Source organism: Alligator sinensis, unplaced genomic scaffold (assembly GCF_000455745.1).
Source record: "Alligator sinensis unplaced genomic scaffold, ASM45574v1 scaffold155_1, whole genome shotgun sequence".
NCBI classification, from domain to species: Eukaryota; Metazoa; Chordata; order Crocodylia; family Alligatoridae; genus Alligator; species Alligator sinensis.
The window spans coordinates 369,674-382,569 of NW_005842877.1; the positions used below are offsets into that span (position 1 = coordinate 369,674).

Below are 12,896 nucleotides of genomic sequence, written 5' to 3' on the forward strand. Positions count from 1 at the left end.
GCACAGTTATTCCTCTTGGGAGCTGTCAAGTTGGGAATTGAAATGACCCAGACAGCAATTTTATGACAGAATTTCTTCTTCTCGCCAGAATACTCGCAGCATGACCAGCTGTAGAATACAATGCAACATGACGCAGTTTCCGTGCACGGTGGTCTTACTTTAAACTTAACCAGGGTCAGGCTATCCAAGCACCTCCCCTTCCTCTGGCGCTGGGGTTCTGTCTGCTTTTCCATAATTTCTGCCTCTCTCCTGAGCTCAGGAGCTCAGGTTTTTTGTTGTCTAGATAGAGCTTTGGTTTAGTTTTCCTTCCTAAAGGCCTCCTCAGGAATGGGAGTTTGTCAGAAATGTTTGTTTTCTCCCATCAGGATTAATTACTCCCCACCTTGTAGAAAATACAAAGTCAGGCAAACCGAACATGTAGTAATAAAATATTAGATGTCTTCCACGTCTTCCATATATCCTGTGTGGGTTTTTTCTTCCCCTTTAGTACCATCACCCATTGGTTTTTTTTTTTCCCCTCACTGTCACTTGAGTCCCTCTTTAAAAGGTATTAAACTGAATTATATAGCACAGTATAGGTGAGGAAATTTGTTTTTAATTGCTGTGCAGAGAAGTGTAGTTTTTCAGTCTGTTTTCCACAAAGGGAAATCAGTAGTTGGGGGCTAAATAGAACCTAGTAACCTGTTAATGCATGGAACAGCAGTCTGTGGTTGTTCCTAACTGTACCATTGTGAAAACGTTTTCTTCAATGTCATTCATTCAGACAACTACTTGGAACTATCTTTTCAGCTATATCTTCTCATTCTCTCTAGTCAAAATGATTAAGGTTTTTGTTGCTGTAAATGTGTGCGTCTCTCTCTCTCTCTTATTACATTTAAAGTAATGCATCATATTTCTTATTTTGCATAGTGATGGAAAACCTTGTGAGCCGTTTTAATGCTACGGACAGTCAGGGAATTACTAATGCTAGAACTCTTTCTCCTGTACATTTTAGCAGGACTTTTCAACAGTGTCTTTGTCCCCAGAAGTGTATTACTGCTGGAGGCAAGAATCAGTTTTTGTGTTTTCTCAGCCAGACCATTGGAAAAAAAATGTAAAAACTGCCAAGCATTCAAGTCCGGAAGTATAAAGGTTGTTTATGTAACTTGGGTTCTGTCTTCCACCTTGTGTCCAGGCACTGTGCTGCAAGCTCTTAAGCTGAATCACACCTTATCTCATACTGTAGTGCTCTTGCTTCATTCACGGCCCAGGTGCAGATGAGTGGGAAGGTGTTCAGTAGAGGTGCACCAATACATTGGTCCGATATCAGATCAGTACTGATTATAACGAAAACTGGCTGTATCGGAAATCGGATCTGTATTGGCCCCAAAAATGTCTGTCGCTGTACCCCTAGTATTCAGAGTTTCTCTTTAAAGAACTTGGGCCATCCTTTACCTCTCTGAACTTTGGGACTCTCTGTTCTGTTTCTGAGGGCTAAACTTTGATCTTGTTTAAATGGGTGTCAAATCGGAGCGAGCCTGTTGACCTTAGTGAACTTACTGCAGATTTACGTCTTGATTGCAGAAAGACCGTGACCTCAAATAGGGAGCAACAGAGTATCCCTTATGCTGCTGAATGAGGCCAGAGTGCTGTGCAGACATGCAGATAGAAGCTGGTGGGAGGGCTTGTGTAGTTGCTGTACACTAGACCTGTAATGCTTCACCAAATTGGTTCACATTAGGAATATGGGACTGGAAAAGAAGCCTTATTGTAGTCCAGTCTCTTGTTTTTGCAGGCAATCATCAACTTAAGGAAATGATTCTTTCTCTCTGTTTGACACTAGTGAGGCCTCACCTGGAATACTATATCCAGTTCTAGGCCTCACACTTCAAGAAAGTTGTGGGCAGTTTGGAAAGAGTCCAGTACTGGGCAACAAAAATGATTAGGGTCCTGGGAGATTAGACTTTTGAGGAAAAGCTGAAAGAACTAGGGTTATTTAGCCTGGAGAAGAGAAGACTGAGGTGGGATTTGATAAGTCTTCAAATACCTGAGGGGTGATTAGAAAGAGAACGGAGATAGGCTTTTCCTTATGGCTGTAGGTGTCAGGACTAAGAGCAACAGCCTCAGGTTGCAGCAGGGGAAATTTAGGCTGAGACTAGGAGGAACTTCTTGACTCTGAGGGTGAACAGGCTATGTAGAGAAGTTGTGGAATCTCCATGCTTAGAAACTTTCACAAGCAGTTCAACAGGCACTTGGCTGGGATGGTTTAGTCAGGGATGATCTTGCCTTGAACAGGAGGCTGGGCTAAATGACCTTGTGAGGTTCCTTCCAGCCCTACTTTTCCATGATCCTATGGTCAACTCAAGAAATCCACATAATCATCGCTGTGCACTCCACTCAGGCCACAGTACCTGAAATGCCAAGAACACTCTATAGCATATTACAGACCAAAGCAGGGTAGATGACGGCACTGCCAGTGCCCTGCTGCTGCAATGACCAGGCACAAGAAGACTTGTTTGTAAATAACCTCTAAACATGGAGGTGCATAGATTTGTAAGGGACCTCCTGGGTGATTGGACCTGATCCTCTGCTATTGTAAGATTTGGAAGAATCTCTTCCTCTAAATTAAACTACAACTCTGCAATTAGACAGCACTAAATAGCTTTTCATGGTTAACATATTCAAATTCCTGATAAAACAATGAATGCCAAAATCCAGGTACATGTTGGCGTAGAACTAGCTGTTATGCAGGAACTCTGAAACCTTTTCTGTCAATGCTCAAAGAATGCTGTCTTCTTCTAGGAATACATTCGTCTGCTGCAACCCTGGTGTCATGTGAACGTTGGTTCCTGTCGCTTCATGATGGGAAGGTGCTACCTTGTTATGGGAGAGGGACACAAGGTAAAAATTCTCGCTCCTTCCACAGATAGAATACTGCTTCCTCCACAGTGTAGCAGTTGGTGCATGGTGGCTCCCTGAAATCGCACCAATAATATTTTCTCAAGAATTTGCTGTGCTATCCTTGGGGGTGCAACTTGTACATCTAGACTTGATACACAATTTGCTTAAATGCAAGGTCCAGTGAGTGAAATTATCTATATGCTCTGAGTATTCAAATGTATAAATTGTTAAAGGAAGATGGGCTGTGTTCATAGGTGGAAGGAGAAAAAATTTGGAGGGGGCTGAGTGGGAAAAGGGGGAAAGGAGCCAAAAAACTTCCTTGGCTAAACAAGGAAATCCAGGGGAGCCTAAGGGCAAAAAAGAAGGCATATAGGTGGTGGAAGCAGGGGGAAGCTACCAGGGAGGAGTATACCTACTTGGCCCACACTTGCAGGGAGGCAGTTAGAAAAGCCAAAGCAACTACAGAGCTGAGGCTGGCAACACAAATTAAAGACAACAAAAAGTATTTTTTTGGTGGGTGGGAGGGAAGGGGCTGGGATGAATGGAGTCCCGCCTGGGTCAGGTGGTGGGACAGTCAGAGCCTGGACGGCTCATCCAGGAGTCCTGGGCGGGGGCTCCTACCACTGTGCACGCCCTGACAGAGGTGGCTGCTGCTGCTCGCTGGGCTTTGCGCCCCAGTGCCTTGAGAGCTGCACAATGCCATGTGCCTCCCACTGTTGGGTGAGCAGGGGGCGCAGTGCAGCCTAGCAGTGACAGGCATGCAGTGTCATGCTGCTCCCGGGGCAGCTACAGTGGCACACAGAGCCCAGCAGCAGCTGCCTCCAGCCCTACACAGATTGCATGGCATGTGCCCCCCTGGGCCTCCACTGGGGTGCACACAGCAGTGGGAGCCCCCCCCTCCACGCCCCTAGATGAGCCGCCTAGGCTCTGATTGTCCCACCACCCAGGCTGGCCAAGGTCCCATTCACCCCAGCCCCTGTCCCTGCTTCTGCCCCACTCCCTCCTTCATCGTGGGGGGCCTTGATCTGTCCCAGCCCCTTCCCCTTCATAGAATTGACTGGTACTTGTCTGCCGTGCTGGGCAGCCAGTGATCCACATGCCGAGCTGCGATCCTGGGTATGTGTGCGTCCTGCTGCACCCCTGCTGCAGCCACCCAGAACCCTTGGCCGAGCTGCCTTGTGGCCCTACCCGCTGCCTCGTGTTTGGGGGGGCTGAGCCCCATTAGCCCCAACTTTCCGCTGCCTATGACTGTCTTGAAGGTTTTATTATCATCAGGCGATGATATATTACCATTTTTAAGGAAGATAGGGTTGTGCAGTGCCAGCTTTCTAGTGGAAAGTTCTGTGGTCTGTGTTCAGTTTAGAGCGGTAATTAGCCATGTTTAGCATCTCAGACATTTCCCTGTTGGTTAGCAGTGCTGACTTGAGGGTTAAAAATGTCTCTGAATGATAGAAGGATGATTAGCTATGTTTGTCTGAAGTCAGGTGGAAGGTAGGGCAGGGTGGCATCTTGGAGACTAACTGGTTCAGAGAGGCTTGAGTTTTTGTAGGCAACGACCAACTTGTTGCATCTGTGGCAGGGAAAGCAAGTGGCAGTGAGGACAGGCAACCTGACCCCCAGCCCGTGTTCCTGCTGCACCTTGCCCTCCCTGGTACCTGCCACCACTTGCCCTATATGGCAGCTCAGGCTCTGGGTCCAGGCCTGGGGCACAGAGTGTACACACTGTCTCTGGCCCTGGTCAGGCAACAATGGTGGCTTCAGCCCTGGCTCCAGACAGGCAGTCAGGGTGGCAGCAGCGTCTCCAGGCCTGGGTTGCAGCAGCAGCTCTTCTGCTGCTGAATGGTCTTTCCCACACTCCTTCACCATGTGGTCTCCTTTACACTCCCCCACCCACTTCTGCTGGAGCTGCAGCAGCTGTGGGCTGGTTGAAGCCAAGATGAGGCGTTTTCCCCACGTTGAATGAGGGGAAAGACCTCATCTTGGATTTGAGTAAATACAGTAGTTCCATTAGTGTGGAGAAAGGGAAGTCAGCTGGGAAAGCATCCAGGAAATGTAGTGGTTTTAGAATGAGTATTCAGTGAGTTGATATAGAAAGGAGAAGGGAAAACAGGGTTATAACTGGGGAGGCAGATGCAGTCACTTATGTGACTGAGGGACAAGTAATGCGGAAAGAACTAGAGGGCAGAGAATAAACTTGAGGTTGAGGCATTAAGAAGAGCTGACTACTAAGGCATGTCTGACCTTCCTGTATCTATGCAGCATAGTGGTGGCTTGGTCCTGATTTAGGTCTTTGTGAATTACCAGAATCTTAGAGAAGGAATGTCCATGGGCTTTGCACTGCTTAGAATAAATGCACTTTCCATTAGTTTTTCAAACATTTAATGCAAAGGAGGAAGCAATCAAGCTTTTGAGCTAGTAGATACTTGGTCCTAAGGCAACCTGTAGTGACGCAAGTTAAGGTATTGCCCTGTAGTGACCCAAAGCTTGTGTCTGGAACACAAGCAAATTGTCCTGGTTATCACTATTTTGGATTAAGTCAGTCATGTGACAGGCAGTGCTCAGTTCCTTTCTGGCTGTCTTCCAGGCTCTGGACTGCTTCTGTCAAGCTGCATCTGAAGTTGGAAGAGAGGAGTTCTTGGACAGGCTGATCCAAGCAGAGGATGGTGAAATGGCTTCCACTCCACGTCTGCAGTATTATGATAAGGTATTACTGCTAGGCCAGTGCCTCAGCCTGATACTGGCTGTGCTGGTTTGCACACGTATGTTCTGTGGCTAGTGGAACGGAGTTAGCTTTTATGCATCACTTGAAGTCTTTTCTCTAACCTATTTAGGTCATTTAAGGGTGAGTAAACTTCTAGCATTAAGGCTACAAAGGGTGTAGGTACACTTGCCCTGAGCATTCGCATGGAGGCCTGCTCTCAGATGATATCCCCTGTCCTGTCTAATTCTGCTTGCAGGCACCAAACCTGGAAATGAGGTGCTGAAGATACTCCAGGGATGTTTCCTCCACTGTTTTTAAGTTCTGTCTGGTGAGCAGTGAGGGTTCCCCCAGGGCAGCTTCACTAACTCATTTTTGGATTTGCTGTGCTTTGGAGAGTGGTTCTCCCCTGAGCACTGGGACCAAACTGAAACCATACTTAGTCCCCGAGTAGTTTCACAGACTGAAAATCCCATAGCAGCTTTTAGGTGAATAAATTCACTTTTTGAATCAAATGTGGATATTAATAAAATTAAACACAGCCTATGATACTGTAAATACATTTTGTTGTTCAGCCTCAGAACTTACAATGAATTGGAAAATAATTTGAGGTCTGACGATCATGAGGGAGACTTTGCAGAAAATTCCATGACCGTTCTTTTATACCTGTACTTTGATTTACCTCCATTTTATTCTAAGTATATCTTTCAGTTTGACATAATGTTTGCTTTGGGGTTAAAGCCTTCTTTTCTTGGCTTCTGCTTGAAAATGAATCTCTTCTGTTTTTGGGTTTTTATTTTTAATGTTGGTAAATTTTCTTTTGGCAGGGTGAGCTTGGTGAGAACAGAAGTAATTTTGTCACATTTAAAAATAAATAAGCAAACAAAAATGTAACCTCTACCTCTCCTTCAAGACTCTTGCAGCCAGAAGTAGACATCTTTCTTCCCTTTTTTAGGTTCTGCGGTTGCTGGACATTGTTGGTCTACCTGAGCTGGTCATACAGCTGGCCACTTTAGCAATAACAGAAGCAGCTGATGATTGGAGAAGCCAGGTGGGCATTCTTTCATACCAATATTTTTATTTTTGTCCTTGCAGCATGTTTTGCTGCCTGTAAGAAACTTATCTTAATCTGTGCACATAATTTGGAATGATTTGTTTTATGTTCTCTGGTATTTAGGCTACTTTGAGGACTTGCATATTCAAACATCACCTAGATTTAGGACATAATAGCCAAGCATATGAAGCTTTAACTCAGAATCCAGATTCCAGCAGGTAAGTAATGTTTGGGGGGTTTTTTGCCTTTAAACTCTAGCAATCTAATGTCTGAGCTGAGTATGCTGTTCTTGCCTTTCATCTTGGCCCCCTTTGTGTAATTTGTAAAGTTTTTATTACATAGCGTAAGATTGCTCAAACTCAATACTTAGGTCAAAGTATAGTCCAAAATAAAAAAAACTGAGGAAGGTGTCTCAGAAGATACTGAGCAGGGGTTGTACAGTCACTCCGGTCTAGGACCACATCATCATCCTGGGGCTCCCAAGCAAATTGACACACTGGTAAATGATGCGTTTTAGGAAACCTGTTTGCATGATACTTAAATTGTGCTGTTAAATAGCATGTGGCTCCTAATGAATGAGGAGGGCATGTATGCTGCTTGAGATTGCCTTGGGGCAATCTTGATTTCTGAAGCTTGTTTTGGCAGGAAACTGAAAGAGGGTTTATTTCCTGGGTAAGCTACATGCTCACCCTAAATAGAGTTTGCCAACCTGTCTGTTGTCTGAGAGCACCCCTTCCTGTTATGTAAGGAAGAGGAATTTGCTTTGCTTCTCCAGCCAGAGAGGCTTTTTCACCCCCCACCAGGTTCATATGTAAGGAGGCAGGGGTCTATGGGGATCCCTCACCTGTTAATGGGAACGAAGTTTAAAAGAGTTGCTTTTTTGTGGACTCTGAAAAAGAAGAGTTCAGCTTTTGTTGTCTAGACTCTGTTTCTAGCCAAGTCTTTGGAGCAGACCTGTCTTCTACTTGCCATCTTTGCCCAGGAGAATCTGTCCTAAAGCCAAGTGCAGGCCGCCTTCAAGGGGAGCAAATGAAATTGGACATTCGTTGTCACCTCATGCTCTGACATTTTTGCTGCTTAGGAACTATCATTCAAAATCCCTCTATTTGGACATGATTCTCTAAGCTAGCATCCTGTCAGAGTTCATAACAGAAGAGCTCTGCCCTTCTCTCTTCCAGGCAGCTGGATTGTCTGCGCCAGTTAGTGGTTGTTCTCTGTGAGCGCTCTCAGCTGCAAGACCTGGTGGAGTTCCCCTATGTGAGCCTCCATAATGAGGTAATTGGCCTGCAGTGGGTTAGGGAAGTAGACCACTGTTGGAATGATAGTCAACTGACAAACTTTTGTCGTGTGTCTTAGGTAGTGGGCATAATTGAGTCTCGTGCTCGAGCAGTGGACCTGATGACTCACAATTATTATGAGCTGCTGTATGCTTTCCATATCTACCGCCACAACTATCGGAAGGGTAAGACTGGCTCTAGGGGAGTGCTGCCTCAAAGCTTATCTATCATGCTGGGTCCCCCTTCTCTGGATCTTCAATAGTGTGACTGCTGTGCATCATTTTGCACCCACACATGTTCTGTTGCATGGGCCAATCCATAATCCATTCAGTCTTTAGTTTATCCAGGTTCTCTGAGAACTTGTAGATAACTTCCGCATCTCTTTGGACTAGGCTAAGGATTGGCAACTTCTGCTTTCGTTAGCTGTTGCTTGCACCCCAGCTCCATGCAAATTTCTATACCCCTAATAGCAGTCAGGAGTGGGGATAGGGAATGAGGCCTGTAATGAGACCTGCTGCCCTAGGTGTGAATCCCTGGAGATGCTGGATCCAATCTTTTCACAGGCTGGGTCCATCCAGTGGGCTGTAGGTTGCTGACCTGTATCCTATGCTGTTCCTCCTGGACAGCATATAGCCAGTTAAGGATGTAAATACTGATTTTTAAAAATACTCGTTTAACCTGCTGTAATTACAACCATTAAATGATGAATTGGTATGGCAGTCCTTGGCCTGGCCTATGTGGGACTGCTCTGGCCTAGCCTGTAGGGCCTTTCTGCCTGGCCTGGCACCAGCAGGGCGCTTCCAGTGGTGGAAGTCTAGTAGGAACTCAGCAGCTCCCCTGGGCTATACTCATGATGAGCCAGGCAGGCATGTTCTCTCTGGGCCCAGATGGGGTGCATCGTGGGGCTGAGCTGCAGGCCTGAGGCAGCTGCCCTATACCCCCTTGCCTCCACCTTGCCCCTGCCAGGCCCTGCAGCTGCTGCAGGTCCAGCCGGGGTGTGCGCACAGCAGCTGCAGCAATAGAAGGCACTGCATCTGGCCAGGTGTAGGGACAGGGATAGGTGCTGTGGTGCTGGGCTCCAGCCTGTGGCTCTGCGAAGTCAGACGGGGGGAGGTGCTGAGTCCTGGGCCAACGCCTGCCCCACCCCACTGCATTGCTTACAGGGGCCTGCTTGGGGCTTGGGCTGCTTGTGGCGGGGAGGCTGCAAGTGGCTGCACTGGGGTCTGCAGAGCCTAGGTGTAGGTACTAGTCCCCCATCCTCCTCCTCGCTTCTCCATTCCTTCCTCCCTCCCGCTCACCAGCCCTGTCACCATCTGGTTCCTGCTGGGGCCACTGCAGTTTCCCTCCCCTCCTACCCTTCACTTCTCTTCTGGACTGCACCCTGCCTTGCACTAAATTATAACTGGTAAGCTATAACCGGTTATCACTGGGCTTATCAGTTAAACAATGAATTTATAGCCAGTAAATCCTATAAAGGAGGTGGTCCAATGGAAAAAGAATACTGGTATGCTGAAAGGTTCCATTTTTTTCCTCCTCCAGCTGGGACAGTGATGTTTGAATATGGTATGCGTCTCGGCAGGGAGGTGCGGACACTTCGGGGGCTCCAGAAACAAGTAAACTGTTACCTTGCTGCCCTTAACTGCTTACGGCTGATCCGACCAGAATACGCTTGGATAGTGCAACCCACCTCTGGTGCTGTGGTATGAAATATTGAACTTCTGGGTGGTTTTGCATCTCTAGCAAAGTGTCGATGATGCAGCTGTTGAAATGGCCTTATCTTTATTGTGAAGATTCTTCCATAAGCCATGTTCTCCTCTGTTTTAAGACAACTAATGCAAGTTTAGTCCTTATACTGTGCAGTATGAAAACATGGCTGTAGGGCAGTAGGAGGCTGTTTTTTCCTGCCATTTACAAACTCCTGTTACAGCAGTCCTTTTCCAAGGCTGTTTTATGGCTACAAAAATGGTCAAACTTTTTGGTACGTTCAGTAGCAGACAGCAAAATCTGTAATTTTTACCTACATCGGACTTTTCTGCTGCAATCTGGACATGATCCAGAAATTGTATGATGTTTTTTCATCAGTCTTATAAACAGTACTCTTGAAGTGAATAGCATTTATGCACCCTCTTGGCCTTAGTGTTGTTTTTGCTATAAACAAACACATATTTTTCATACTTTTGAAAATCATCTTCTGTCAGGAAAAAAAAAATCCTGCTTGGACCTACAATTTTGTTTGAAGGCTTGTTTATCATGTAAAATCCATTTTATAATAGAAGCAGTTATATAACCTGTCCTTGCAAAGTCTGTAAGAATCGGGCCCTGCAGTTGTAACTGCTTGAAGGTCACTCCCAAGTCCTGTTCATATTTGAGTAAACTTGTTTTAGTTGGCTCTTGTGTGGCTACTTGCTATTCATATCATATGTATTCACCCAAAAGAGGAGAAATGGAAACATTCCATCAGGCTTCCTTTTGTGAGCAGGTGGGAGCTGGGACTAGGTAACAGCAAGAAGCAGTTTAAAAGTTTTATCCAGCTTTTTCTTGGTTCTTACTTTAGAAATTCTTGTTTCTTGCATAAGAAACGCTTTGTTTTCTGCAGCAAGAGCCATGATTTCTGAAACAAGTTAAGTTTGATGTGGCAGAAATACCTTGAGTGTACTTGGCCTTTTGTAGTTGGAAATGTAGTAAAAATGTACTTTGAACTGATTAATAGTTCTGTGCCTCCTAGTATTTGATACAAGGTCTTAGAAGTAGAAATGTTCTGCCCTTTGAAAAGAAAATTCAGAAAAAACTTTTCCCTTTTTTTTTCATTGGCAGTATGAACGACCAGGAGCATCCCCCAAAAGAAGCCATGATGGAGAGTGTGCAGCTGTTCCAAGTAAGTGACTGCTAGCTGTGGCCAAAATTCTGCATCCCAGCTTTTGACTCAAAAGCTTAGTATTTGGGGAGATTCAAACTGTGACCCCTGTTCTGTCCTCAAATTACATCCTCATAAATGGACTTCCTGCAGTAGAATGAACACTTTTTTTTTAATTGTTTTTGGCCATTGGATCCACCACGTGCAAATATTTTTACTTTGTATGTTGAATGGCTGCTGACTGTACTAAGTACCATAGAAAAGTATCTTCCCTGCTCTGAGTTTCATAGTTTCATAGTTGGTAGGGTCGGAAGGGACCTGAGCAGATTATTGAGTCCGACCCCCTGCCATGGGCAGGAAGGAATGCTGGGGTCAAACGACCCCAGCTAGGTGTCTATGTAGCCTCCTTTTGAAGACCCCCAGGGTAGGAGCGAGCACCACTTCCCTTGGAAGTTGGTTCCAGCTCCTAGCCGCCCTCACAGTGAAGTAGTGCCTCCTGATATCTAGCTTGAATCTATTCTCGGTCAACTTATGGTCATTATTCCTTGTTACTCCCCATAGTGTTCGGGGGAACAGGGACTCTCCCATAGCCTGCTGGTCCCCCTTGGCCAGTTTGTAGACGGCCACCAGATCCCCTCTCAGCCTTCTCTTGCGGAGGCTGAACAGGGTCAAGTCCCGTAGCCTCCGCTTGTAGGGCTTGCCTTGCTGCCCCCTGATCATGTGAGTGGCCCCCCTCTGGACCCTCTTGATGCTCTCCACATCCCTCCTGAAGTGCGACACCCAGAACTGGACGCAGTACTCCAACTGCAGCCTGACCAGTGTCACATAGAGGGGGAGGATCACCTCCTTGAACCGGCTTGAGATGCATGTAAAGGGTGTGTGATGCATATGTGGATGCATGACAAGATGTGGTTAGCCTTCCTGACCATGTCCCCACATTAGCGGCCCGTGTTCATTTTGGAATCAATAATGACACCAAGATCCTTTTCTGCCTCTGTGCTGACTAGAAGGGAGTTCCCTAGCCTGTAGGTGTGCTGCTGGTTCTTCCTCCCTAGGTGCAGTACCTTGCACTTGTCAGTATTGAAACCCATCCTTTTCTCGTCGGCCCACCCCTGTAACCTGTCTAGATCTAGTTGCAGCCTGTCCCTCCTCCAGTGTGCCCACTTTTGCTATAAGGTGGGTGAGGTAGGACAGAGGTTATGAGCAGAGGACATGTGGCACACAAATATATTTGTCCATCTCAATGTTGCACAGGGTTCCACTGACATCTCAACTGCTGAGAATGCCCTAACCTGGATTCGTTTTGTACAGACAGCTGAAGAGTCTGCAGTCATGCAGTGATCTGAAAGGGGCCTTCGGGCATAGTCTGCCATGCCTCTGAGCTCTCTGCCAAATCTGTCTTCAAGTGCTTCTTATAGAGCCCCTAATTGCTAGCTTTTTGTGGAAAAGTTTGTCCTCTGCTTAGGTATGCATCTTCTCTTCTCAACTAGTTGCTGTCTGCATCCTATTCTTTATCTCTGTTGTCTGTCAGCACTCCAGGGTAGGGCCTCTTTCACTCCAGCACACAGTTGGTATTGTAAATGATTGTGTGTCTTCTGTCTTGTACAGCAACTCACCAGATAGAGATCCTGGAGCTGGAGGATTTGGAGAGAGAATGTATGTTGGCTCGTATCCGTCTGACTCTGGCACAGCATGACCCATCAACAGCTGCTGTAGTAGGTAGGAACTGGAGTGCATCTGGAGCTATGTAACCTTTTGACAGCAGATCCATCCCTGGTTAAGCTGTACTTAAACAAAGAGCCTTGAAGGGACATGTAGGGTACTACAAGTAGATGTGGCAATTCTTCATCATTTTTCCTTAACTGATGCAACTGCACTCTGTTGCTGGTGGAGTCTAAACCAGGGGTTTTCAACCTTTTTTAAGAAGTGTACCCCTTCTGGTGGCGGTGACTGGATGGGAGTTGGGGGTGCACAGGGTCACTGCCACTGCTGCCACATCCCACTTTCCCACAACCTGTTGCTCCGCAAGCTGCTGACGGGCCTCGCACCTGGGCAGTTGCGCGTTGCCCGTCCGCAGCCTGCAGAGCCGCATGTGCAACTGGCAGTGGGAAGGCGGTAGTGGGTGGCGGATGG

The 12,896-nt window shown here is 46.6% G+C and overlaps 1 protein-coding gene across 1 annotated transcript in view; it reads left to right on the forward strand.

The window, feature by feature from the left end:
• NUP160 (nucleoporin 160) overlaps positions 1–12,896 on the forward strand; it is a gene marked incomplete at its 5' end in the record, with an annotated part of 61,332 nt that overhangs the window by 34,753 nt on the left and 13,683 nt on the right. The window contains 9 exons of the mRNA XM_006035827.2: positions 2,782–2,880; positions 5,465–5,584; positions 6,534–6,629; positions 6,756–6,850; positions 7,811–7,907; positions 7,989–8,094; positions 9,449–9,609; positions 10,724–10,784; positions 12,372–12,482. Coding sequence (XP_006035889.1) covers positions 2,782–2,880; positions 5,465–5,584; positions 6,534–6,629; positions 6,756–6,850; positions 7,811–7,907; positions 7,989–8,094; positions 9,449–9,609; positions 10,724–10,784; positions 12,372–12,482 — 946 coding nt within the window. The remainder of the gene's footprint in view (positions 1–2,781; positions 2,881–5,464; positions 5,585–6,533; positions 6,630–6,755; positions 6,851–7,810; positions 7,908–7,988; positions 8,095–9,448; positions 9,610–10,723; positions 10,785–12,371; positions 12,483–12,896) is intronic.